The 25,633-nt window shown below is 40.5% G+C and overlaps 1 protein-coding gene across 1 annotated transcript in view; it reads right to left on the bottom strand.

Moving 5' to 3' along the window:
• The window catches only part of CCDC17 (coiled-coil domain containing 17), a 785,488-nt gene that overhangs the window by 120,077 nt on the left and 639,778 nt on the right, over nucleotides 1-25,633 (bottom strand). Inside the window, exon 15 of the mRNA XM_044086848.1 lies at nucleotides 22,310-22,467. Coding sequence (XP_043942783.1) covers nucleotides 22,310-22,467 — 158 coding nt within the window. The remainder of the gene's footprint in view (nucleotides 1-22,309; nucleotides 22,468-25,633) is intronic.

The raw sequence follows: 25,633 nt of genomic DNA, 5'->3' as shown, positions 1-25,633 counted from the left end.
GAGACACATCATTTCTATGGGTTCACGGCAAATACATCCAAGTAGAATTACCTCCATCCAGACTGCCCCTCGCCCTGTAACTCAGAGACAACTCAGGGGATTCCTCGGCCTAGCAGGTTATTGTAGACAGTGGGCACCCAATTTTTCAGAAATTTTGGCCTTTCTGTTACAGCATCTAAAAAAGGAGGTCACAGACCCTCTGCCTTGGTCCCCTGAACATGAAAACGCCTTTCAGGCTATTAAAACGGCACTAGTAAACCCACCTGCTCTGGGGCTCCCAGATTATTCTAAACCCTTTGTTTTCTTCTGTTGTGAAAGAAATAAAACTGCCCTGGGCCTGTTGGCGCAAGCGCGCACAGGAGGCTATTGACGTATAGCATATTACAGCACTCAGTTAGACCCTGTTGCTTCTGGCTATCCACCCTGTTTATGAGCAGTGGCAGCCGCTGCTGTTTTGATTGATATGGCAGCACCATTGACATTAGAACATGACACTATACTAGCAGTACCTCATGCGGTGCAAGCCTTACTTTTAAAAACAAAAACACAATATCTTTCTAATGCTCACCTCACTAAATATGAGTTACATTTATTAAGTAATCCCGCTGTTCAAATTACACATTGCCCACCACTAAACCCTGTTTCATTGATTCCAAATAGTGACGAGGGTGAACCACATGACTGTGTGCTTGTAGTTAACACTGTTCTTTCTCCTAGGTTGGATTTACAAGATGTTCCTTTGCTTAATCCTGATTTAGTTCTTTTTGTAGATGGATCCTGTTTACGAAATAATCTTGGTGAACTTCAGGCTGCATGGTCAGTCTGCTCACCATCTGCAGTTTTACAAACTGGACATTTACCACCTGGCATGTCCGCACAAGCCGCAAAATTAGTAGCACTTTCGTATGCATGTAAAATGGCCAAAGACAGATCTGTTACTATTTATACTGACTCACGTTATGCCCATGGTGTTGTTCATGATTTTGGTATCCTATAGAAGGAAAGGGGGTTTTTGACATCCTCTGGAGCACCCATTAAAAATTACCTGTATATTGATCACCTCTTACAGGATTTATTATTACCTTCCAAAATTGCTATTGTCAAGTGTGCAGCTCACCAATCTAATGATTCCCTAGTAGCAAAGGGAAATAATTTGGCTGACTGGGCTGCCAAGCAGGCTACTCTTTCACATACTGTTCAGGGACAAATTCTGCAGCCTATCATACAAGCAGTTACTTTTGACACTACTGTTTTGAAAGCTTTACAAAGTGAAGCATCGGAATCAGAAAGAAAAACATGGTTGGCCCACAGTTGTTTCCAATGCTCTGATTCAGTTTGGCAGTATCCTGATGGCAGATTAATTTGCCCTATATCTATGTTAAATTCTCTCATCAAAGCATATCATTTGCCAGCTCATGTAGGGGTACAAGCATTAATCAAACAAATCCAGAAGGATTGGTTTGCCCCTGGACTTTCTGCTTCTGTGCAACATTTTTTGAGCACGTGCTCCATTTGTTTACAGCATAACATTTCAAAGGGCACTCTGGCTCCCGCTCATCTGGTGCCAAAACTAATGGGACCATTTTGTGCTTTACAGTGGAACTTTATTGAACTCCCACCTTGTACTTGTTTTAAATATGTTTTGACTATTATTGATATTTTTTGGGGTGGTTAGAAGCCTACCCATGTGCTAAAAATGATGCTATTTCAGTTGCAAAAAAATTGTGTTATGAATTAATACCTCATTTTGGTGTTTCTTGTCAAATATACTCTGAACATGGAACGCATTTTGCTGCTAAGCTAGTTTAATCATTGTGTACAATGCTAGGCGTTACTTTGAAATTTCATTGTCCGTATAGACCACAGGCATCAGGTATTACTGAACGCATGAACCAGACTTTGAAAACTAGACTTGCTAAAGTCACTTCAGAAACAGGCCTAACATGGGTGCAGGCCTTACCACTAGCCTTACTTTCTATGCGGTCACAACCGCATCCTACTAAGGGTCTTTCACCACATGAAATTCTCATGGGTCGCCCTTTGCGTATGCCCATGGCACCACCACCACCCTTTTCTGAATATGATGCATTTGATAATGATATTATTTTGTACTGCACATCTCTTGTTTCTTTTCCTTTTCTGGCATCCGCTCTACAACCAGGGGACTGGGTCTACGTTAAGTCCTTCTCTAGAAAAACAGCGCTTCAGCCATGCTGGAAGGGGCCCTTCCTGGTTCTTCTGACAATGTCATCTGCTGTGCGACTGCAAGGATCTCCAACTTGGATCCACATTTCACACGTCAAAAAAGTTGTACCGTCTGAAGATCAACAACCTTTACCTTTTTTGACTCCAGATTTTCCTCCCATTGCTACTCATACTTGAAGTAGAACTGTTCCAGTACCTCACAATGCCTAACATTACCCTTTTGGAAAACTCCAAACTTCTGACACTACGCAGACTCAACCACCATTTCCACACAAATATTGGACAGTCATTTTGGTGGTTATTTTTGTTGTACTGTTATTTTTGATATGGCCATTTTTATTTCCTGCTCCATCAACGCATCACACCAAGCGAGCTATTTGGCACCCACCTTTCAACACCTATCAGGCCATCAAATATGTCTATGCTTCTACATTCAATGTCTCTAAATGTTGGATCTGCACTTTCATTCCCTCCGTACATGGGGGATTGTCATTGGCTGCGGCTCCACTAGGTGTCATTGATACATGGACTAGCTTACACAACAGCACTGCTAACATTACATCCAGTAAATCTATTGCATTACAACTTTCTCTCCGTTGCAATGGCACTCTGTGTTTCCGACGAAATTACTCAAGTCAACATCATTGGACTAGAAAAATGGGACAAAGTATCTGTAACACGACAATCGAATACCAGTGCAATTATACAGAAGGAAAATGTATAGCTCGGGCTGTCGAGTTTCATTTGATGCCATTCAGCTGACATTGAGAAATGCCTCATTACTTGGTTCTCGTAATATCATATTTCTTGCCATATTCCATGGCATAACTATGGGTAGTGACCATTCTTCAAACATTACCACCCTGGTGCATGACAGTTATTTTATATGTGGAAGAAAGGCCTATAAATGGCTACTGGAAAACTGGTCTGGTAGCTGTTTCTTAGTTTATTTAGTTCCAGCCATCCGACATACATCTGCTTTACCTCAAGGAAAAATTCAGAATGTTTGAGAGGTTAAAAAGCCTGCCAATCCATTAGGCCAAATTGACGCATAATGGATTTATCATCATGACTTAGCTCATGCTGGCACAAAAGGACTATCTCATATGGACTTGGGTGATGATGTCATATCGTGGGCTGGTATAATTCCAGCATACGAAGCAGCAAAATCAATCTGGGAACTGAAAACCGTCTAAATTGCTTGAAGTATTAAGCAATGCCACATTTTCTGCTTTAGAACTAGTGACTGATGAACTGACTGCTATGAGAGATGTAGTCCTCCAAAACCGTATGGCTCTCGATTTCACCCTAGTGGTGAAAGGCAGAACTTGCGCTTTAATCCAGGAGGAGTGCTGCACATTTATTCCTGACCATCAGCATGAAATTGAAAGTCATCTCGAACTCATTCAGAGAGTCTCTGAACTCTCTAAGGTGAAGGAGGCCGACAACTCAACATGGGCATGGTTAACCAACCTGTTCTCAGGTTGGGGAGGTGGACTTTTGAAGTTAATTTTATTAATCTCAGTATTGGTTCTTATTGCATTTCTTGTGTTTTTAATCAAAGCATTGATTTTGAAATTAATGTCTTTTAAGACTACTAAAAAGGTGCCAAAGTTTTATATGCCTGCAGTTATGAATATGGATGATGAAATAAAAATGTGCGACAATGTTGAAGGAACTAGCCACATGGTTATGTTAGACTTAGGGCAAATGTATGATAGACTAAATGGTGATGCTTGCAGAGCATCAAATGGGGGATTGTAGAATATGAATGGCCAAAGTATGTGTTCAAGGAGACTGAGTATGTGAAAACCTGTATGCATTGAGATGAACTTTGTACTATGAAATCTGAGTAAACTGTGAATCGTGGAAAAGTACTAAAAAACAGGAGCCTGTTTGAAAGCAGGAAATGTGCCTTTTATGGAAGTGTATCCGATTTTCTTTCTCTGCCTAGAGATGTAGTAATGGGAACTGCTTTAAGCCTACTGGTAAACCACTGATTGGTTAATTGTCTTTTGTACTAATTTAATTGATCTAGTTTATATTTTTGTACTGTCAGCAGTATTACCAGCATATAAGCTTATACATTCCTCTGTTCAGGGAGTCTCCCTGGTACTTTCCATGAGGCTCCCATACGTGTGTAATAAATACCACTGAAAGAGAGGAAGAAGTGTCTTGTCTTCATTTAAGGTAAAATGTTATATATATATATATATATATATATGGGTCTATGTCAGAAGATCAAAAGACTGAAAATCAAAATATCTAAAACTCAAAATATCTAAAATATTTTTAATGCAGGGGGCAAGCCTTTCTTCACCCCTCATGTGGGGGACTATTCTCCCTGCACCCCCTGCTAATTATATATATCAACTCCAAGATCACATAGCACTGGAGAAAGGGCAAATTCCATTTTCAAAATTTTTAAGTTTTGGCTATTTTGATTTTTTAGCATTTTAAGCTTTCCATCTTCTGAAGGGGATCCATATAGATATATATATATATATATATATATATATATATATATATATATATATATATATATGTATATATTAATATATATATATATATATATATATATATATATATATAGGTGCTTGTCTTTACATCAAAAGTATGTTAAATCGAAATGTGCTACAGTGAACTCACTTTCACAAAAGTGCATTTTAACAAAAATGCACTCTCGCTAAAAAAATTAAAAAAAAGACAACAAGTAGTTTGTGTGTAGATTTAGTTGTACACTGCTGGTAGCAGCAGCTCACAGCATTAATTCATCTGCACCAAGTGTTAAACTGTTGTAGCCCAATGGAGTGCATGTCACACCCTTGTGTCTACAAAACATAAGTTAAAATGCATTCATAGTCAGTATTTTAATTTTAAATTTGAAGACGTTATGCTGGCATTTGATTCATAGATCAATTACAGCCCCATTGTATGACTTCTTATGTTCAGATGTTTACTGCAATAATTTTATCTCACTACTCTGAGAACCATACTATGCATCCCACTGCACACCCATAATGCTTTCCCAGTCTCTTATATAAAGAATCAGAGACAAAGACCCTGCAATCAGGGACAGATTTTCATCTTTCTCTTATATATTTAAAAAGTTTCATTAGCAAGCATTCTCTGAAGGACCCAAAGTCTGAAACACACATGCCTAACATTATTTAGTGACTGTAATCTACAATTTTCCAGAAAAGTCACACATTTTGATAAGAACACACCAACATAATTCTTAATTTATTTTCTGAAAAATTCTGGAATAACGTCAAAAGTAATTTGGGAGGGGACAAATTTTAAATACTATTTCTTTTATCTATTTGTTAACCAGGTAAACCCAGTAGAGAAGTTGTCCCTTTTCAAGGGTGACCTGGGAGTACTGTCTGAGTGACTTGCTCACAGTCACAATGTAGGCAAATTGAGGTGGGAGGATTCAAAACCTGTACTTTTGACTACATGAAGCAATTTGTTAACAGCTCGGAGAGCCTTAAATGCCAGACAATTCTGGTTCACTTAAAAGGTTAACAAAAATAATTATCAATTCAATGAATAAATAGTAAATAGTATGACCTAGGCTAATTTCTCCCATTAGTTTTTATCTTCTAGTCAGTTCAGTAAAAGTATTTTACTCTATCCTTTATGACTGATCCCTTAAGCGCATACATATTCCAGTTTGTCTTCTCTCCTTGTATCCTTGTTCTTATTTATGATTTTAGCCTTTATGGCATTCAGTGCTCTCATATAGTATATGTTGCCTGGATTTCATTTTATTAGTAGTATATTCAGACAGTCACGCACAGCTGTTAAAGTGGTTACATCACAGATCAAATGTCACAAGAAAATCATTTTAAAGACTGTCATGTAACCATTCTGGTGCTGATTCTACCTGTGCTGTCTAGTTATACCATTAGTTGCAACACCAGATCTCCCATTAAATATTGTAGTGATGCAGTTTACCAATCAAGTATCATTGCTCATTTATTTAAGAGCTACCAGGTGGCATTTCAACTGCATGTTTGCCCTTCTGGACATTAATTATGTTTAGATAATGGGCTAAATGTGCATTGTTACCCTACTGGAGAATGAACAATCTCCAACATGGTGTTACTATACAGATTTTTCCTGGTAAAAAAATAAGTCCACCTCTTCACAGCAGCAGATAGTACCATGAAGAACAGACCCCAAAAAGCAGACGTACACCATTGTTAATGCTCGATAAACATGGCTTTGTTGTTTAGTGAACATAAAAAATTGGTGTGTGTGTGTGTGTGTGTGTGTGTGTGTGTGTGTGTGTGTGTGTGTGTGTGTGTGTGCATTTGAGCATGCATGTGTCTGTATTAGTAAGAGATACAGAATTAGAGAGTGAGAGTAAGTGACTTAGAAACGGAGAGAGAGAGAGAAAACAAGTGAGATACTGACATCTTCACTCTCAATGTTTTTGTTCAAGAATTCTGGATAAAGCCAGTGTTATGGGTGGAGGGGGGGTCTATATTAATTCATCAAAATATGTATTCCTCGAATACGTATTCAATGAAAACTAAACAACAAAAATAATTACAGTGAAGCACAGAATTTTTCCCAGGGTTAGGAACCACTAGCGCACTAGCAGTCCAGAACACTCATTGCAGTAAATCAAACCCACTCACCCACCCCCCCAAACTATATATTCCAACTCCAAGATTGCACTAGGGTGGGGAAGGGGCAAAGTTGTGGTGATGCCCAGTGGTTCTTAACCCTGGAAAAAAATTGAATGCTTCGCTGTAATGAATTTTGCTGTTTAGCCATCAATGAATATGTATTCGACGAATATATATTTAGATGAACTAATATAGACCAAACAGGGTGCCTAAAATCAGGTTCAGTCTTTAAATATAACAGCTGAACTTTTTCAACAATAATTATGGAATTATAATGTCTAGCTTCATTGCTTGACAGTATTCTTAAGGGATTTACCTGAAAATTGAACATTTTCAAGGGACAGAGCAAAATGTGAGGCAGCTGAGAGGCATGGGGAGAGAGCCACAGTGCCTTATACTGTATCCGTTTCCTTTCATTTATTTGATTTCAATACAACATATGAAGTATACTCAGTCAAGAAAGTAGCTGTAATTGCTGGGCATGTGTCTGTGTGTGTGTGGTGTGGTGCATTAAAAACTTACACAACTTATTTTTTGTATGTAAAATGCTTCAACAACTACATATGGTACAGCAAGTTTAAAACATTAGATGGAGGAACTATTTTACATCAAAAATATAAAATAAGTACTGCATATAGTAAAAAAAAATACCAACAATTTAACAGATAGCTCATTATGTAATTACAATAATGTCTGTAGAATAGTGTGGGTATATCATACCTTTAAGAAGCATTTCAAGGTCGGCATGTGCATATAAATAGCCAACACGTGCTAGTTTTGGGGTATATGGGGAGTCAGGGAGAGGTAGTACCTCTGATGGGTGAACATGTCATACTCTTCAGATTAGTTCATCCTCCTTGGTCCTCACCTGACACTCAGCTCTCACTTGTGGCTCCTCAAAGCTGTCTGCATGCAACAGCGGCCACACCCTGGGCAATGGTGTCAACTGGCCGGCAAAACCAGGTGAGGGTAGCCAACGGGTTTGTAATCCTTGGTGAGTCAGGGCTTGTCTACCTATGCATGTGAAGACTGGATCTGGCAGACTGCATGGAGGAAATCACCAGACTGATTCAATGAGCAGGAAGGCGGACTCAGCAAAGTGCTGTGGAGTGCAAATAGGGCACAGTGAGACACATTAGGACGCTGCTGGTCACCCACTGCATCCTGACCCATCTCCAATCATCTCGACTACATCCTGCCACTGGACTAAGATAGGCTGGGATGAGAGAGTGAGACTGACAATCTGCACAACTCTCCCTCACTATAATCCAATTCATGAGCAAGTCAAGACATCATCCTCCCATATCAAGTCCTGTGGCGATGGACGAATGATGAAGCAGCAGGTGCAGATACACTGGAAGCTGCAGCCACAACCTCACACACAGGTGGCCCAGGGCAATGGGTCGCTCTCTACTGGACCAAAGCAGCAGTGGAGTTCAGCACCCTCCTGGGTGTCTGAGCAGCCCTATTTAGTATAGCTCTGCTCACCTCCATGGTCTGAGGAAGGGGCTAGAAAAGGTGCCCTAAATTTGGCCTGCTTTACCCTACTCCTGGCCTGCTTGTCGCAGCAGGTGGGGATCCAATCCTTGCAGTCAAATCACAAAGAAAAAAAACATTGGTGACTTTGTTCACCATTGGCACATGGAATGTGTGCACACTCATGGATAGCTCCAAAACAGACAGACCTGAGAAACGGACAGCGCTTGTCACAAGAAAACTTGGCAGGTACAACATCCAGATAGCAGCCCTCAGTGAGATCAGGTTCGCAGATGAAGGCCAGCTGACAGAAGTTAAAGCCTGTTCTATATTTTTCTGGAGTGGTCACATCAGGAATGAATGTTGTGAAGCAGGAGTGGGTTTTGCCATCAGATCTAATCTGATCAGCAAATTAGTCAGCCTCCCAAAAGGATTCAATGACTGACTCATGTCACTGTGGCTCCCCCGCAAAAGAAAATGCCATGCCACCTTCATCAGTGCATACGCCCCCACCATGATAAATTCAGAGGAGATTAAAGACAAGTTTTATGAAGACTTGGAGTCCCTCATAGCATCTGTGCCCAAAGCAGATAAGCTCATCATCTTAGGTGACTTCAATGCCAGAGTTGGTGCAGACTACCAGACATGAGAGTGAGTCATTGGGAGGAATGGAGTCAGCAAAAGAAACAGCAATGGTCATCTACATTTGAAGACCTCTGCAGCTCATGACCTGTTGATCACAAACACAGTCTTCCATCTACCCAGCCATAACAAGATGTCCTGAATGCACACACACAGTAAGCACTGGCATCTTACTGATTACATGATAGTAAGGAGAAGGGACATGCAGGATGTTAAGAGTGACTAAGGCCATGTGTGGCGCAGACTGCTGGACAGACCATATATTCATCCTCTCAAAACTTAACATGCACATCCAGCCTAGGTGGCACCTGCAGGGGAAAAAGACCAATAGGCGCCTGAATGTCAGCAAGTTAGAATGGCACTCTGTGCACCGGAATCTCAGTTAGGACCTCAACAGTAAGCTTGACCAACTTAACTTTGGAACCAATGGTGCAGAAGAGGACTGGGCAGCCTTTAGGGATGTGGTCTACAGCACAGCTCTCACTCACTTGGACCTGAACACACGCAAACATTATGACTGATTCAGTGACAATAATGAAGACATTCAGAAGCTGCTGGATAAAAAGCTTAAAGCCTTCAGATCCCTCCAGCAAGACACTACATCTGTCTCCAAGAAATCAGCCTATAACTCCATCAAAAGCAAGGTGCAAGCAATTCTCAGAGAGATGCAAGACTCCTGGCTCAGAAGAAAGACAGCTGAGATCCAGAAGTATGCTGATAGCAACAATTCCAAGTGTTTCTATGATGCCCTGAAGACCATCTATGGGCCACAGTCCTCTGGAACATCACCACTTCTCAGTGATGACAGGTCCATCCTGCTCACTGACAAGAACACATGCTGGAAAGATGGGCTGAGCACAACAATGTCCTGAACAGTCCTTCCTCTATCAATGCTGAAGCCATTGACCACATTCCACAAGTTGCCATTAACATCTCCCTGACAGAACCTCCAAAGGAATCAGAGGTTAAGGAAGCAATTAAGCTTCTCTCCAGTGGTAAAGCACCAGGCTCTGACTCCATTCCAGCTGAAATCTACAAGACAGGAGGACCAGTCTTGTTACAGAGGCTCACCGAACTCTTCCAGACCATGTGGCAACAGGAAGTTATCCCTCAGGGGCTAAAGGATGCTTCCATCATCCATCTCTCCAAGAGAAAGGGAAACAGGCGTCTTGTGGCAATCACAGAGGAATCTGTCTCTTAGTCATTGCCAGTAAAATTTTTGCCAGACTCCTCCTCAACCACCTCATTTAACACATGGAAGATGGACACCTGCCAGAGAGTCAGTGTGGCTTTAGAGAGGGCCAAGGGACAGTGGACATGATATTTGCAGCATGTCAACTTCAGGAGAAGTGCCAGGAACAAAACAGGGATCTTTACACAACATTCATCGACCTGACCAAAACCTTCGACACCATCAGTGGTAAGGGGCTATGGTGGATCATGGAGAAGTTTGGCTTCCCAGGCAAATTCATCAGTATGGTGTGCTAGTTAAATGATGGCAAGCTGAGTACTGGATGATGGAGACTCCTCCGATGCTTTCCCAGTTACCAATGGAGTCATGCAAGGCTGTGTACTGGCACCCATGCTGTTCAGCATAATGTTCTCGGCCATGCTGTCAGATGGCTTCTGCGATGATGAAGAAACCGTCATCAAGATCAGATATAGGACTGATTGCAGACTCTTCAGTCTGTGGTGGCTACAGACCAAGACCATGGTTGAAGAGGATTTTGTGCATGATTTCCTGTTCACAGATGACTGTGCCCTGATGCAGCAGCATATGAACTGTTTTTCCACTGCCTGCAGAAACTTCGGTCTCACAATCAATACTAAGAATCCTGAGGTTTTGTATCAGCCCACACCGCAGAAGACGTATGTGGAACCAACTATCAATGCTGAAGGTGAGATCCTGAAGGCTGTTGACAAGTTTACATACCTCGGCAGTACACTCTCCAGATTTGTGAACATTGACGATAAGGTAGATACACGCATCACCAAGGCAAGCTCCACATTTGGACAGATGCAGGAGTCAGCATGGGATAGGAGAGGAATCAAACTATCCATAAAGCTGAAGGTATACAAGGCAGTTGTACTGCCCATACTACTGTATGTCTGTGAGACGTGGACTGTGTATGAGCGTCATGCCAAAAAGCTGAATCACTTCCATATGAACTGCTTAAGAAGTTGTCCTCTCTCAAGCTGGACAGCCAAGTATCTACACCCTGCTGAGTAGAGCCCAAGTCAGGTGGGCAGGCCACCTTGTATGTAAGCCAGACACACTCCTCCCCAAGAGACTGTTCTATGGTGAACTTGCGGGAGGAAAATGCACAGAAGGTGGGCAGAAAAAGAGCTTCAAGGACACGCCGACAGTCTCTCTGAAGAGCTTTGGCATTTACCTGAACTCCTGGGAAACCCTAGTACAAAGCCATGAACAAGTCCCAAAAACAACAAAATACAGCAGAATGCTCACTCCGGATAAAAAGACAAAATTTTGTCTTTTTATCCGGAGTGAGCATTCTGCTGTAAATCCTAGTACAAGACTACCCCGCCTGGTGAAGCTGCATCAGCAAAGGCACTATCTCCTATGAGCAGAGTAGGACTGCAGAGGTGCAGTGGAAGCACGAGCTGTATTAATTCATAGCCAACTCTTTGTCAACCAACCCAACAGACCACTCATGCCGGATGGCGGCAGAGCTTTTTGAGCCCGCATCAGACTGATCATCCACAGCCGGACACACTGTACTCTGTCAGCCTCTTTGACATGATGTCCTTGCTCATGATCGACAATAACAGACAAACAACAACAACGTGCTAGTTTCAGTGCCATTTTGTGAGTGTAGCCAGAGAAAGAGCATGTATGAGTGTGATAGCCAGGTTGTTTATATGTTTATCTAAGTTAAAGTCAGTAAGCCTCAATATTGATGTGTCTGTACGTAATAAAGCTACTTGAACAGAACCCACAAAGACTTGTCTATTTTATCCTGACTACGCGAGCGACATGGTGTCAGATTCCAGAGACTGCTCTTCAGAGCTATGAGGTGCAGAGTTAGCAGTGAAGGTAAACTAAGAGAAATGAGCAAGAAAAAGAGCCAGAAATGAACCACAGGTAATGAAAACTTGCACTAGCAATTTATTTTATAAAAAATGATAAAACAGTATTACAAGGGCACAGACCACATTATTAAACAAGGGAAAGGCACAGAAGGTTTATTAAGTAAACAAAATGTTTAAAATTAAGATATTTGAAAAACAATTATCAGAAAAGCAGATAAGGGGTTTGGAATTACCTCAGAATTGCAAAACAAGCATGTTTAAAGCAAACAGGCATGTTTAGAGTAAAACTAGCACAAGAAAAGTATAATCTATGTGAAAAAAGGTTAAACAAGTAAAATGAATATAAAAAGGGCACATTAAGCATAAATAAAGCAATGCAACTGCATTGTGTTGGCAAAGTACTGTGTTTTGGCATAACTACTATTTCATATTGTATTCAGGGCATAACTAGAGTTACTCAAAGTATCTCAAAATGTGTAAAAGTATTTACAGTGTGTGCTTATTACTGTGCACATACTCCAAAGAGTTTATTTGTGTGCAAAGTCCAATTATTTCATAAAGTACAGTCGAAATACAGCCATTTTGAAAACGTTCTTGTGCTGGGTCTGTCTGTTCACAAAGTGTCGCCATTACAGAGTGTTTCTTGCACTGTAAAGAATTATTTGGCAAAGCACAGCCATTTTGGGGGAATTTCAGTGTGCTATGTACTGTTTATTTGCAAAGTGCAGTTATTTTGAAATGGTTCTTACTCTGAGCTTCTTCTGCCCAATTTATTCACACAATGCAGCTGTTTTGAAATGTTTCTTACACTGATGAGGTGATTTCTTATAGTATAGTAATTTCAAGAGTATTACAGTGCCTGAGAGACTTATTTCACAAAGTTCAGTTATTCAGAGGATTGTTGTGCTATTGGGCATAGTTACAAATACTGGCATACATTTCTGGCATATTTATATGTGTGTATGTTTATGCATACTTGCCAAAGCCTTTGTTGGTATGTGTCAATATGGTAGATGGATTTCAAAACCCTCACCATTGGTGTTTGGCCAGAATATTGCAGAGAATTGGAGAATATCTGAGCAAAAGCATAATATGTTTATACAAGCAGCTTATTCTGACAAACATGCATGCACCAGGGCATTCATTTTGCTAAATCCAGCTGGGTCAAAGGCCATTGAAAGAGAGTGTTCATTTGTGTATGCACCAGTAGTATAGGAGGGAGAAGGTGAAAACCATCATATTGTTGTACAGGCTTAATCAAGGGAAGACCCCAAGTGTTTGAAGTGCAAGTTTTGGGAAATGTGCAACCCCTAGACAAATATTACATTACACAGGCATTTGTTTTACACAAGAGATCAAAGACCAGGGGAAACTTTCGCAGCTTGTATAACTGACTTGAGAAACAAAGCTAGAACATGTCGGTTTGGTGATTTAAAAGATGAGTTGATAAAGGACAGGCTTGTGTGCTGCAGTGAGAATTCTTTTGCTTCATGTCAGTGATTTAATGCTGAGCAACACTACTGAGATTTGTCAAATCCATGAAGCGACACAAAGGCACACATGTATGCTTGCAATTGATAACAGCATGGTTTCAGCAGGATCCAGAGCAAATGTAGACAGAATGCAACACGTGGTCAGCAGAAGCAGGCCTAAGCACATGGCAGCTGTAAATGCTATGGAATTTCCTGGTAGGAGCTGTAGTTTTCCAGCAAGTTCTAAGAAAAGGACATGCTCAGTGCAGTCCAAGGGTGAGTCAGCAAAACCCAAATCCAGCTTTACTGTTAACTGTCTCAATTGTGGTGCCAATCATGAGTCTAAAAGAAAAAATGCTTAGCATTTAGTCAGCAATGCCACAAGTGTAAAACATTTAATTATTTTCAAAGGTTTTGCAAATCAAGTAAACCTTATACAGTTATAAAGAGTGGTTACTGGAAAAAGCAAGTTGACCATATAGAGAGCTGTAATTCTACTTTCTACGTAGATGGTGTATCAGTAATTGGTGAAAAGGTTGATGCAGTGAATTTGTTGACAAGGAATGAAGTGTTTTGTACTGCCCAGATCAATGGTAAATCCACGGCGCTTAAAGTAGACACTGGCTCAAAGTGCAATGTTATGTCAGCAGATACATTTGCTAAGGTGAGAATGGGTGAGCAACTCAATGTGGCCAGTTGTCTGAAACTTGTTGCTTATGGAGGTGAAGAAATTCAAACCGAAGGCTCAGTAGTGCTTTCATGTTATTTGGCTAGGAACTGCTACAGCTTGTTATTCCAGGTAGTCCAAAGACTTGTGCAGTCATTATTGGGTCTCAAAGAAAGTTTGAGAATGAATTTGTTTTCTTTTTCCAAAAAAGTTCATCATATAAGTACATATCCTAGTTCCAATTTTACTGAAGCTATTTTCTCAAAGTATGCTGATGTTTTCTATGACAAGTTGGGCAAATTTCCAGTTGTATATTCCATGAAGTTAGACCCAGAGGTCAGTCCAGTAGTCAGACCAGCAAGAAAAATTCCAATAGTTATGCAGGATAAAGTCAAGGTTCAGTTGTATAAAATGGTTCGGCAAGGTGTAATTTGTCCAGTTAGAGAACCAATTGAATGGGTGTCATCCATGGTAGCAGCCCACAAAAATGGCTCAGACGAAATAAGAATATGTATTGACCCAAGAGATTTGAACAAAACATTAAAGAGACTGTATCATCCAATGCTTACAGTCGAGGAAGTCGCATCCCTAATACCAAATGCCACTGTTTTTTTCTGTCTTGGATGCAAAAAGTTAATTTTGGCAAGTAATGCTTGATCTCAAATCCTCATTACTGACTACTTTCAGTACCCCATTTGGCAGATATAGATTTCCTTAGGATGCCATTTGGAATAAATTCTGCAAGTGAAGTCTTTCAGCGTGCAATGGAGCAATTTTTTCAGGTTATCCTTGTGCCATAATAGTAGATGATTTATTGGTTGGAGGCAATGGTGAAGCAGAGCATGACAGAAACCTTAAGAAAATTCTAGACAGAGCATGTGAAGTGAACGTAAAGCTCAGTCCCCTGAAGTGTAATTTCAGACTACCAGAAGTTACATATGTAGGTCATTTATTTACTAGCACTGGCTTGAAACCAGACCTGTCCAAGCAAGCAGCCATTCTTGAGATGCCAGCACTAGATAATGTTCAGGCTCTACAATGTTTTCTTGGTATGGTCAACTATTTAGGCAAGTTTATACCAGACTTCAGTTAGCTGACAGCACCTTTGAGAGAGTTGATGCACAAAAATGTTATATGGTCTTGGTTGGAACAGCAGCAGAAGGCATTTGAATACCTTAATCAGACAATTGCCAACCCATCTACATATCAATAAACCAGTAACTCTTTCCTATGATGCTTCAAAATTTGGTCTTGGTGCAGTTATTCTTCAAGAATGCAGGCCAGTAGCCTATGTCTCTAGAACTTTTACCCAAACTGAAATCCAATATGCTCAAACTGAGAAAGAATTTCTGGCAAATGTATTTTCATGTTCAAAGTTTCATGATTATATCTATGGTGGAGCTATTCAGACTGAAACAGATCACCAACCTCTAGTTACTATTCTAAAGATGCCTATGCATTCAGCTCCAGTGAGATTACAAAGAATGATGCTCAAATTGCAAAAGTACAACTTCAAAATGGTCTATACAAAAGGTAAACTTCTTTATCTGGCTGATATCTATCTGGATCACCTAGAAATACAACAGAACAGCTTTATGCAGAGAATTTTGACTTTGACATCATGGAAGTATGTAATTTTTCCACCACGAGACTTGATGAGCTGAGAGATCATACAATGACTGATCCAATTTTGCAAAAGCTCAACCACTACATTAATGTTGGATGACTGTCAAAGCAATCTACTGTACCACCTCAAGTATAAACTTATTTTCCTTACAGAGATGAAATGCTGATGGAAGATGGCATTATGTTCAAAGGTCCAAAATTGTTGTTCCTGCTTCCTTACAACATGAATATATCCCGATTTTGCATCATGGTCACCCAGGTTCCGAATCAACCAAATGAAGGGTGAAAGAATAGTACAATAGTACAATAGTACTAAACCATATTTGCAAAAAGAACCATTTCAACTTAGTCAAGTTCCTGAACTACCTTGGTCAACAGTAGCCACTGATATATTCAAGTGGAACAATCAGCATTACTTAGTGTTGGTAGACTCTTATTTGAACTGGTTTGAGACTGATTAACTACTTAACCTGACATCCACTGCTGTTACCACCAAATTGAAATGTCCTTTCTCAGTTCATGGTAGTCCACACAAAGTTATTTCTGACAATAGTACCCAATTTGCCAGTCAGTTGTTTCAGAAATTTGCAAAAGAATGTGATTTTGTACATGTTACTAGTAGTCCAGAAGGGTCTATATTAGAACATCGAAGTTTCAAAACTTTGAATGTTCTAATATCGACCCCTATTCAGTGAACGCTGAAAATAGCAAAGCTACAGAAAACCAAATTTTTTCCTAGGAAAAGAATTTGGTTGCTCATTTCTGTTGCTTCGCTATTTTCAGCGCTGTGGTGGAAAGTTACGGGTCGGGTTCAGGTAAGTGTGTGATTGGGCGCACACTAGGTGAGTTAGGGTTAGGGCGCGGGTTAGGTATGTGTGCGATTGTGTGGACATGAGGGTTAGGTGAGTTAGGGTTATGGGCGCGGGTCAGGTAAGTGTGCGATTGTGTGGACATGAGGGTTAAGGCAGGGTAGGAGAGTTAGGGTTAGGGCGCTGGTGAAGTGAGTGTGCAATAGTGACAGACCTTAGGGTTAGGGTTAAGTGGATAGTTAGTGGTGTATGTACAGTTTAGTGTAGGGTTAGATGTAAGATTTTAGGTGTATGTGTGTGGATTGCTGTTTGTTTGGTGTGCTTGTGTTGTGTGAATGTATTTTGGAATGGAAAAAATTTGCTGTTCTGCTTGTTCAATGTAAGCATTCACTGAATAGGGGTCGATATTAGAACATTCGAAGTTTTGAAACTTCGATGTTCTAATATAGACCCATCCAGAATATCCACAGTCAAATGGACTAGCTGAACATGCAGTACAGAGTGCAAAGCAATTACTTGAGAGGTCAAAGTGTGATAAAACTGATGTCTTTTTCCATTTACTTAATCTCAGAATCATATCCTGTGACGATATACTTGGCTCGCCTACTCAGAGACTTCTGTCTAGGCAAACCAGAACAACACTGCCTATTAGTTCCAGTTTGTTGAGGCTTAAAGCTAAGAACAACAGGACAATTAGAGTCCAATTATTCCAGAAGTCCAGTTATGATAAATTGAGCAGATTTCTTTGTCCAGGAGAGAAAGTGAGGATACAAACGGTGAAAGGTTTTGTCCAGATTGGTCAAGTGACAGGTATATATGCTGAGCCAAGATCCTACTTTGTACAGGAGAAATCACAGACATCTTCTTCCTGTACCAGAATCAATATCACAGCATTGTTCCTGTGATACAGACTCTAGATCTCAGAGCAATCCAGACAGTGTTCCCATTGCAGAACTTGTCTTAACTTATACTTCCATTCTTGATGTTTCTGATGTCCCTAAAGTTGAACATTCAGCAGAGACAGTCCCAGTTGCTAGACCTGACTCAAATTTCTATGTTACACTATCTGGTCATATTTCCAGACCTAGTGTGAAATACACAGCAACCTGAACAGAATTGTTTGTGTATTTAGCTCTGTATAATTACATGACAAAGAATTATTTGTATTGATTGCATGTCAATTAACGTTGTCAACATTGCATGACTTATTTCTCAAAGAGGGAGGATGTAAAATTGTGTGTGCATGTTGTACCTTTAAGAATCATTTCAAGGTCGGCAAATGCATATAAATAGCCAGCACGTGCTAACTTCGGTGCCATTTTGTGAATGCTGCCAGACAGTATGTATGAGTGTGATAGCCAGTTTGTTTATAAGTTTATGTAAGTTAAAGTTATTAATCCTCAATCTTGATGTGTTTGTATGTAATAAAGCTGCTTGAACAGAACCCACAAAGACTTGTCTATTTTATCCTGACTAGATGAGTGACACTGTCCTCCATGGAAGGCTTCATGAAGGAAATAGCAGCATTTTCAGGGGTATGGTAAAGCCCTCTGCCTGAGGTGTTGGGCTTTACAACACCCCTGGGAGGGCCATTATTTCTTCTGATAATGCCCATCCTTTTGAGCATTATTGTTTGCGTATGTAGTACTCCTGGTGAAAGGGATGCAGCCATGTCCTCTAACTCTACTAAATCATGAATCTCTGTACAACTAAACAGCTGTTGTATTCATAGAATCATCTATATCTAATATTTACTAAATTCATATCCTCCAGAAGCAGTGTCAGTGGTGCAGCAAGTCATACCCTTGCCTTTGGGCTGATAGACTAGAAGGCTGAGGATTTTATTCCCACTCCAGGTGATCAGAATTCTAACACCACAGTGCAGCATTGGGTGTTGCTGCACTCCTGAGGGTGTTATGCTTTGGATGAGATCTTAAACCAAGGTCCCATCAGGCTGAATTGGTGGTAGCTGAGGTAGATGTAAAAGATCCCACAGCACAAACTGAAAAGAAAAGGGGAAGTTTCCTGAGCTCTGATCAAATTTTCCCTTATATCACAAATACCACCTTGGTTCTCCCTAAAAAAGAGGCCACTTGCCTAGTAGGACTACCCTGGTATACAAAGAATAAATAAATAAATCCATCCATTTACAACCTTTTTTTCCTATTTTGGCACATGGGGTCGGGATGTCACTTCAACAGTGAAAATCATACAGAGCCAAGGTTTACACCACTAGGTGGCTAGCCTTGCTGCAGTAGTTGTTCCACATGACACACACACACACACACACACACACACACACACACACACACACACACACACACACACACACACACACACACACCTATGGCCAATTTAGAGTATCTAATCATAGGATCATAGGAGGTTACTAGGCTAATAGCCCTGGGGCCATTAAAAGCCTAGCCAAGAGTTTATCCCCAAAAAGAAACCTCAGTCAGCACCTGTCACCCCTGTCAAGTGTGGACACAGGTAGAACCCCGGGGACAAATTTGTGGTTTCCCATCCACTCATCAAGGTTGCACTTGAAGAGGGTCAGCAAGGTGCTCTGTTTGACATGTATGAGAAGTCTATTCCAGAGACAGGGCAGCCTCTGGGAGACAAACCTGTCTGTCCAGCAGGTTTTGTTGATGTTGCATATTAGATTCAGGCCATTCAAATGAGTATGAGGAGTTAGGCTTACGGATATGGAGCATCTATAGTACGGCAGGGTCCGAGATTGCCTTGTAGGCAAGACACAAATCACCCCTGAGCAATCTGTACGATACTATATAGAATAATAGTGATTTGAGCCTGTCTGCATAGGACAGGTGTTGGAGGCCATGGATTCTCTCTGTGAGCTATTTCAGTGGCCTTTCTAGTTGGTGCAGATGTTTGGAGAGGTACATACCAAACGGAGAGTAATATTCAATTATTGGTCTAATGAGGGAGGAGTATAGAGAGTTAATGATCTCTTTTTTTCTGGATGCAATCCCTTTACTTATGAGATCAAGGCTTTTCTGACCACTGCTGCTACATGATGGTCGAATGTGATATTGTTATCAACCTGAGTGCCCAGGTCTCTCACCACAGGTTGTGTGTTTAGGGGGTTGCTGTTGATGTAGTAATCAGTAGGGGTCATGCTTTTGCCGAATGGTATCATGATACATGTTTTTGCATTTAGCTTGACGGCATGACTTTGGTACCGGTCATTAGTTGCTGTGAGACCTTCTTGCAGTATGTTAACATACTTTGGGGAGGCAATGACAGCACCCAACTTACAGTCATCCACAAACTTGGTCAGCCACAGGCCTTTTGTCTTTACCTGGACCTCTGAGAAGTAGTTGCCAAACAGTAGGGGTCCCAGGATAGATCCCTGGGGACCTCCACTAGTAACAGGTCTGCTATCTGAGGTGGAGGCACTTATTTTGACTTTGAGGGAGCTGTCGGTGAGCCAGTTGGCCATTCACCTGATGAGATAGGGATTTACGCCAAGTTGTGTTAGCTTTTCAGTGATGCCCAAGTGGGAGGATTGTGTCAAAGGCCTTGGTCAAGTCAAGGTAAGCTGTATGCACTGACTTTCTCCCATCCAGGGCCTTCATGACAGTCTCAAAGAAGTCAACCAGGTTCAAAAGGCAAGATCTGCCCTTGATGAATCTGAACTGGGTGAAGTCAAGTGCTTGGAGATTGCCTATGTCCTTGTTTATGAGATACCCTATGTCCTTGTTTATGAGATACACAACAATACGCTCCATGGCTTTAGAGATCAGACTTGTCAAGCTAATGGGCAATAGTTTCCAGGGTCAGTAGTGGCACCACATTTGTGGAAGGGAATCACAATGGCAGTTCTCCACTATGCTGGAATGAAGCCTGTACTTAGGCTATGGTTGAATAGGGTGCTCAATGGCAAAGCCAGTTCTTGCTGGAGATGGTGCGGAATACAGCCTGGGATACTATCAGGTCCCATGGAAGTTGTGTTCTTTGCCTTGGATTGGGCATTTAGCACGTGATCTATGGAGATGTGAGGTATGGGACAAGTATTGGGGATGTCGAAAGTGCCTTTGGGAGAGTCAGGGGAGTGATGTTGGCACTGAACCTATCTGCTAGCAGGTTGGCTAAGTCAGTAGGATCGGTGTAAGTGATACTGTTAAGTACTAATTCGGAACAAACCTGGGCTTTGCCATGGAGGTTCCCTGCATAATTGAAGAAGGCTTTACGGTTTCTCTTTGCTTTGGAGGCTAGTTTCAATTCATAATTGGTTTTGGAGGCTTTCACTGGTGATCTAATTTGCTTGTTGAGGCTAAGGAGGGAGTTTTTCCAGTTTGAAATATGTTTCTTTTTACCCTTGGACAACAGTTTCTTTCTTTTGTTGTAAAGCCTGTTGACAGATGATGTCCGCCAAACAGGTTTATGTTTCCTTGAGGCGCAGGTTTTAGTTCTATTGTGTATGGCTGAGTCCATGCAGTTATACAGGTGCTTGCATATTGCATTGGCATACAGTTTAGCATAGTTGTCTGCATCCTCTGAGGGGGGGGCAGTGGTGTGAAGCTACAGCTACCCTCCCTTAGGAAGTTGTAGTCAGCTTTTGAGAAGTTTTTTAGCTTGATTACAGTTGGGGGGGTTAGGGGGGATAGAAACTTTGAATGAGACAGTCCGATGATCTCATCTCACCAGGGAAGAACAAGGTCTATATTATGACGTCAAAACGCCATAACAGCGAATACCAAAAGACCGACAAGTATTCAGCAAAAATCCATTTCCGCAATTTGCTGAAAACTTGCCGGGCAAACAAATACTTGCCCCGCAATGCTGCAAAACTAATTTTACCTAAACAAAACCCTCCCATGTGGAGGGCCTGTGCCCCCCACACCCCCCAACTAAATATACCAACTCCGAGATCGCTCTACAGTGGAGAAAAGGGCAAAACTGTGTAGTTGGCCAACTACATCTTTGCCCTGTAAGAATTCAGCAAATTGCGGAAATGGATTTCACTGAATATCTGTCGGCCTTTTGGTATTCGCTGTTATGGCATTTCGATGCTGTAATATAGACCCAGAAGAATGTGAGTGGTGCAGTGGTCATCCATGTTGGTGAGAACCAAGTCCAGAATGTTATCTCCGCTTGCGGGGATGAGACAAGCTGGTCCAGTGCATTAGAAATGATGAAGTCAAGGAATTGTTGAGTGAGTGCATTAGTGCACTCAATTAATCCACCTACTAAATGTCTTTGGAATGTTGGAGGAAACCAGAGCACCTGGAAGAAATCCACACAAACACAGGGAAGACATGCAGACTCCACACAGAAGGCACCCCAGCCGAGAATCGAACTAGGGAACCTCTTGCTGTGAGGTGACAACACTATCTGATATGCTACTGTGCTGCCCTAAATAAATAAATAAAAATGCATAAATGCATATGTATGATTAGATGGCATTGCCCTACAAATTCAGCATTTCTATTAACGTGAACTGAAAATAATTGCGCTTTCATAAGAAAGTGCATTGAAAATACACAAATTCAAGGTGTAGCTTACAAGCTTTGGCTTACTCCATTTTCAATGTCAAGCGAATATCTGTTCATGAGTAGCAATCAGATACAGCCATCATTTGCAATGCTATCATTCACAGCAATGTAAAGAACAATATGTTTTTATAATGACATACCAGGGTATGTGCTCAACCAAAAACATGTTTGATATCTGAAATACTTGTTCTCGCTTTCTCACCTTTGATTATTTTTGCCAACATCAGGATGCTCTTGGACTGGGGGAGGATCTACATACTCAGCGTAATGAGAAAAAGAAACATACTGATTGGCTGGAGCTCGATAGATGGGGCGCTGAGTAGGAACATTGTCAGCCTGATGTAGAATATGGCCAGTTATCTACAAAGGAAACAAAAGAAAAAACTTTAATTATGCTCATATTTGAATGGTTTTAGGTGTTTGGCTTTTGATCATGCCTTAACACACACCTGAAATCAGGACATGTCACATCATTATTGTGACACAAAGAACAAATAAGGCAATGCAGTCATCCAGTAACTATAGTTATTTAATGGATAACAATTTGCATACTGGGACTGATCACTCATATCTCATTTAAAATTGAGCATAGTGAAGCTTACTTGCTAAGAACAATGCTTCCAACACAAGGAGTGTATTATATGGTAAACAGTCTAAAAGAACTCATGCACGTCTTTAAGACAAATGAAACAGGGAAATGACAACCTGTATGTACTGACAGCAAAGCTTTCTGATGACATTTACTACAAAAACAGGTTTGGTAAGTACAAAACAATGCACATTTACTTAATATAGGCTGCTAGAATTTCTACAAGGTCCAAAACCAGTAAGGTTCTTGTTACTTATGCTGTGTCATAGTTTTGGAGATTCTCAAGAAGAAAGCCAATATTTAAGTTTATCATCATAGGAGTGCTGCTAAAAGAGATTCATGCTTCATCAGATACCTTTATTAATGAAATGAATTTATACATCCTTCCTGTAACCATGTGGGTTTTCTCCAGTTACTCTATTTCTTCTCACCTTTCAAAGGTGTGCTGTAGGTGAGTTGGCAGTCCTCTATGTTGTCTGTAGTTCTGCATGTGTGAATGACAGTGCATGTGTTTGTGTGTGTGTGTGTGTGTGTGTGTGTGTGTGTGTGTGTGTGTGTGTGTGTGTGTGTGTGTGTGTGTGTGTATGTCCTGCAATGGACTGACACCCCAGTCAGAATAATTTCTGTGCAATACTTGCTTATACTACTAAGGGTACCAGACCTTGTGAGAGATTTGAGAAGCCTGTTTAGGCTTAAAAAGGCAACAGCGATAATTACCCTGGTTCATACCTATGAACCTATGAACCAGTGCATCCAGTGAGTGCTGGGATTTCCAGACACCTGACATCACTTGATGACAAAGGGACTGAATGGAGGGATGAGTTCTTGCAGCTAATTAATTCTTAATCATCACTAAAAGCAAATTAATTTATGTACCATTGTGGGTGAAGACTAAAGACCCCATAACAGCATGTTTAAAAGATTTCAAAGAACATAAAACTAGAGAGTATCACTGGGAGAAGTTACAGGCACTATCCAGAGATTTTAAATTTAAAAGTAAATGAGTACTGACATTCTAATTAAATAGACAGAACAGCTTGAAAAGAGTGAACAGTAAGTATAATGATGTCTTCTTCATTACACAAAGAATGGATAATCAGTCTTTATTTATAAATCCAGCTTTGGCTTCACCAAGAGTGAAGCCCTTACTGTGGCCCAAATGACCTGAGCTTGGTTAGTGGTTGAGGAGTAAGCGAGCTCACTTAGTGTGCAAACCTTGAATCCAAAAGTGATGACAGACCACTCATATGGACATAAAGTGTAAAACAGAAAACACTTTAATAAAATAATTGAAAATACCATGGTTTTGCGCATTCATCCTGTATCTTAGGACTTCATCAGAACCTTAAAGGGTCTTAATTAAACCATTTAAATAAATATAATTAATCATATGACACACTAGAAAATGTTTTAAATTTTAAAGAAACAGGCTTTGTTATTCTTTTAAATAGACATTCAAAAGATGTTCTGTGTACGGCATCTTAATCATATCAATAATCACTAATAATATTGATAAGACATTTAAATACATATCAATAAATATATCAGCAGAAGTTCAAGTTTATAAAATAAATAATTAAAAAAACAAGACTGTAGTAATCAATTAAACACACACAGATCATAATATTATAACTTTAGAGCCTGCATTTTTAAGGCTGGAATGAGTGAAGTATGTTCATTAAGCCCTGGGTAGTTGGATGCATCAAGTTTAAGTTGCTACCACAGTTCACGTATTTGTTATATTGTTTAAAAAAAAAACTTGAAAAGAATGTCAGTCTTTATTTATGTGCAGCTACTAGGTACACTACAATATATGTTGCAAATGTAAACTTAAGCAACAAACTGCCAATAAAAGATTCAAGATTGTGGGATCATATTGGTCTAAAATAAAATGATTATAAATACAATAGTTAAAAGATAAGGCGGAAGCTTCAAAAGTTAAGATTAAAATTAAGCATTTAAAATAAATTAGAAAGGATCCCAGAATACTGAGAAAGAGGTGTGTTTTAAGGTATCATCCAAAACAGTACAGGAAACAACACCCATAGAACTGTCTTAGTAACAAATCTAACAGTTCTAGAGCACAGAATGAAAAGATACTTGAGTCTATATGACCCAAGTGTAAATCTCTGGGATCATCAACAGCTCCCGGGCAGCTAAACAGAGTATCTATGAGGGTCAGTAGGGTACGACAATTCTTCTGTATAGGTGAGGACCTGGTAATATAAAGCTTTGAATGCCATCACAAGAACTTGGAAGATAATTCGATATTCAACAGGGAGCCAGTGCAGAGTACAAAGAATCAGGTTATATGGTTATATCCTGAGGCTCCACATATGGAGCCTTGCAGCTGAATACTACACTCTAGGCAGTTGGTTCAGCTCAGTGGTTGAAAGCTCCAGATATAAAAGAATTACCGTAATTCAGACAAGATGTAATTAAGGTCTAAACAACTACTGGTAAATCATTTGCTTGAATAAGGTGTTTAATAATGGATGATATTCCTCAACTGGTGACATTAAGACTGGATGAAGGCCATTACCTGGTACGGAAATGACAGCTGTTCACTGAGGATCACTTTGGAATCATCACACCAGACACAGAAATCCAAACTCAGACCCCTACAGATAAGAATTAATCCCCAGGATCACCCTTTCGGTAAACCTTGAGAGAGAGGAGGAAACCAATCAAGGATTCTACCAAAGATCTAACATACAATCTTCAGGCAGCCCAGAGGTATCATATAATGAGCCATGTCAAGGACAGCAGCCAGACCAAGGAAGATCAGTATAGAGGTACATCTTTGATCCTTTACCATCTAACAAACTGTTGTCTATTACAGCAAGGACTCCTCGGTGTTGTGTCAAGCTCAGAAATGGGACTGTAATAATTATGAAAGAGAACAACTGTTACACACCACTTTCTCCAAACACTTCT

This window comes from Protopterus annectens, chromosome 10.part0 (genome assembly GCF_019279795.1).
Source record: "Protopterus annectens isolate FY-2018-M chromosome 10.part0, PAN1.0, whole genome shotgun sequence".
Lineage (NCBI taxonomy): Eukaryota > Metazoa > Chordata > Ceratodontiformes > Protopteridae > Protopterus > Protopterus annectens.
This window is presented reverse-complemented; position numbering and strand designations above follow the sequence as displayed.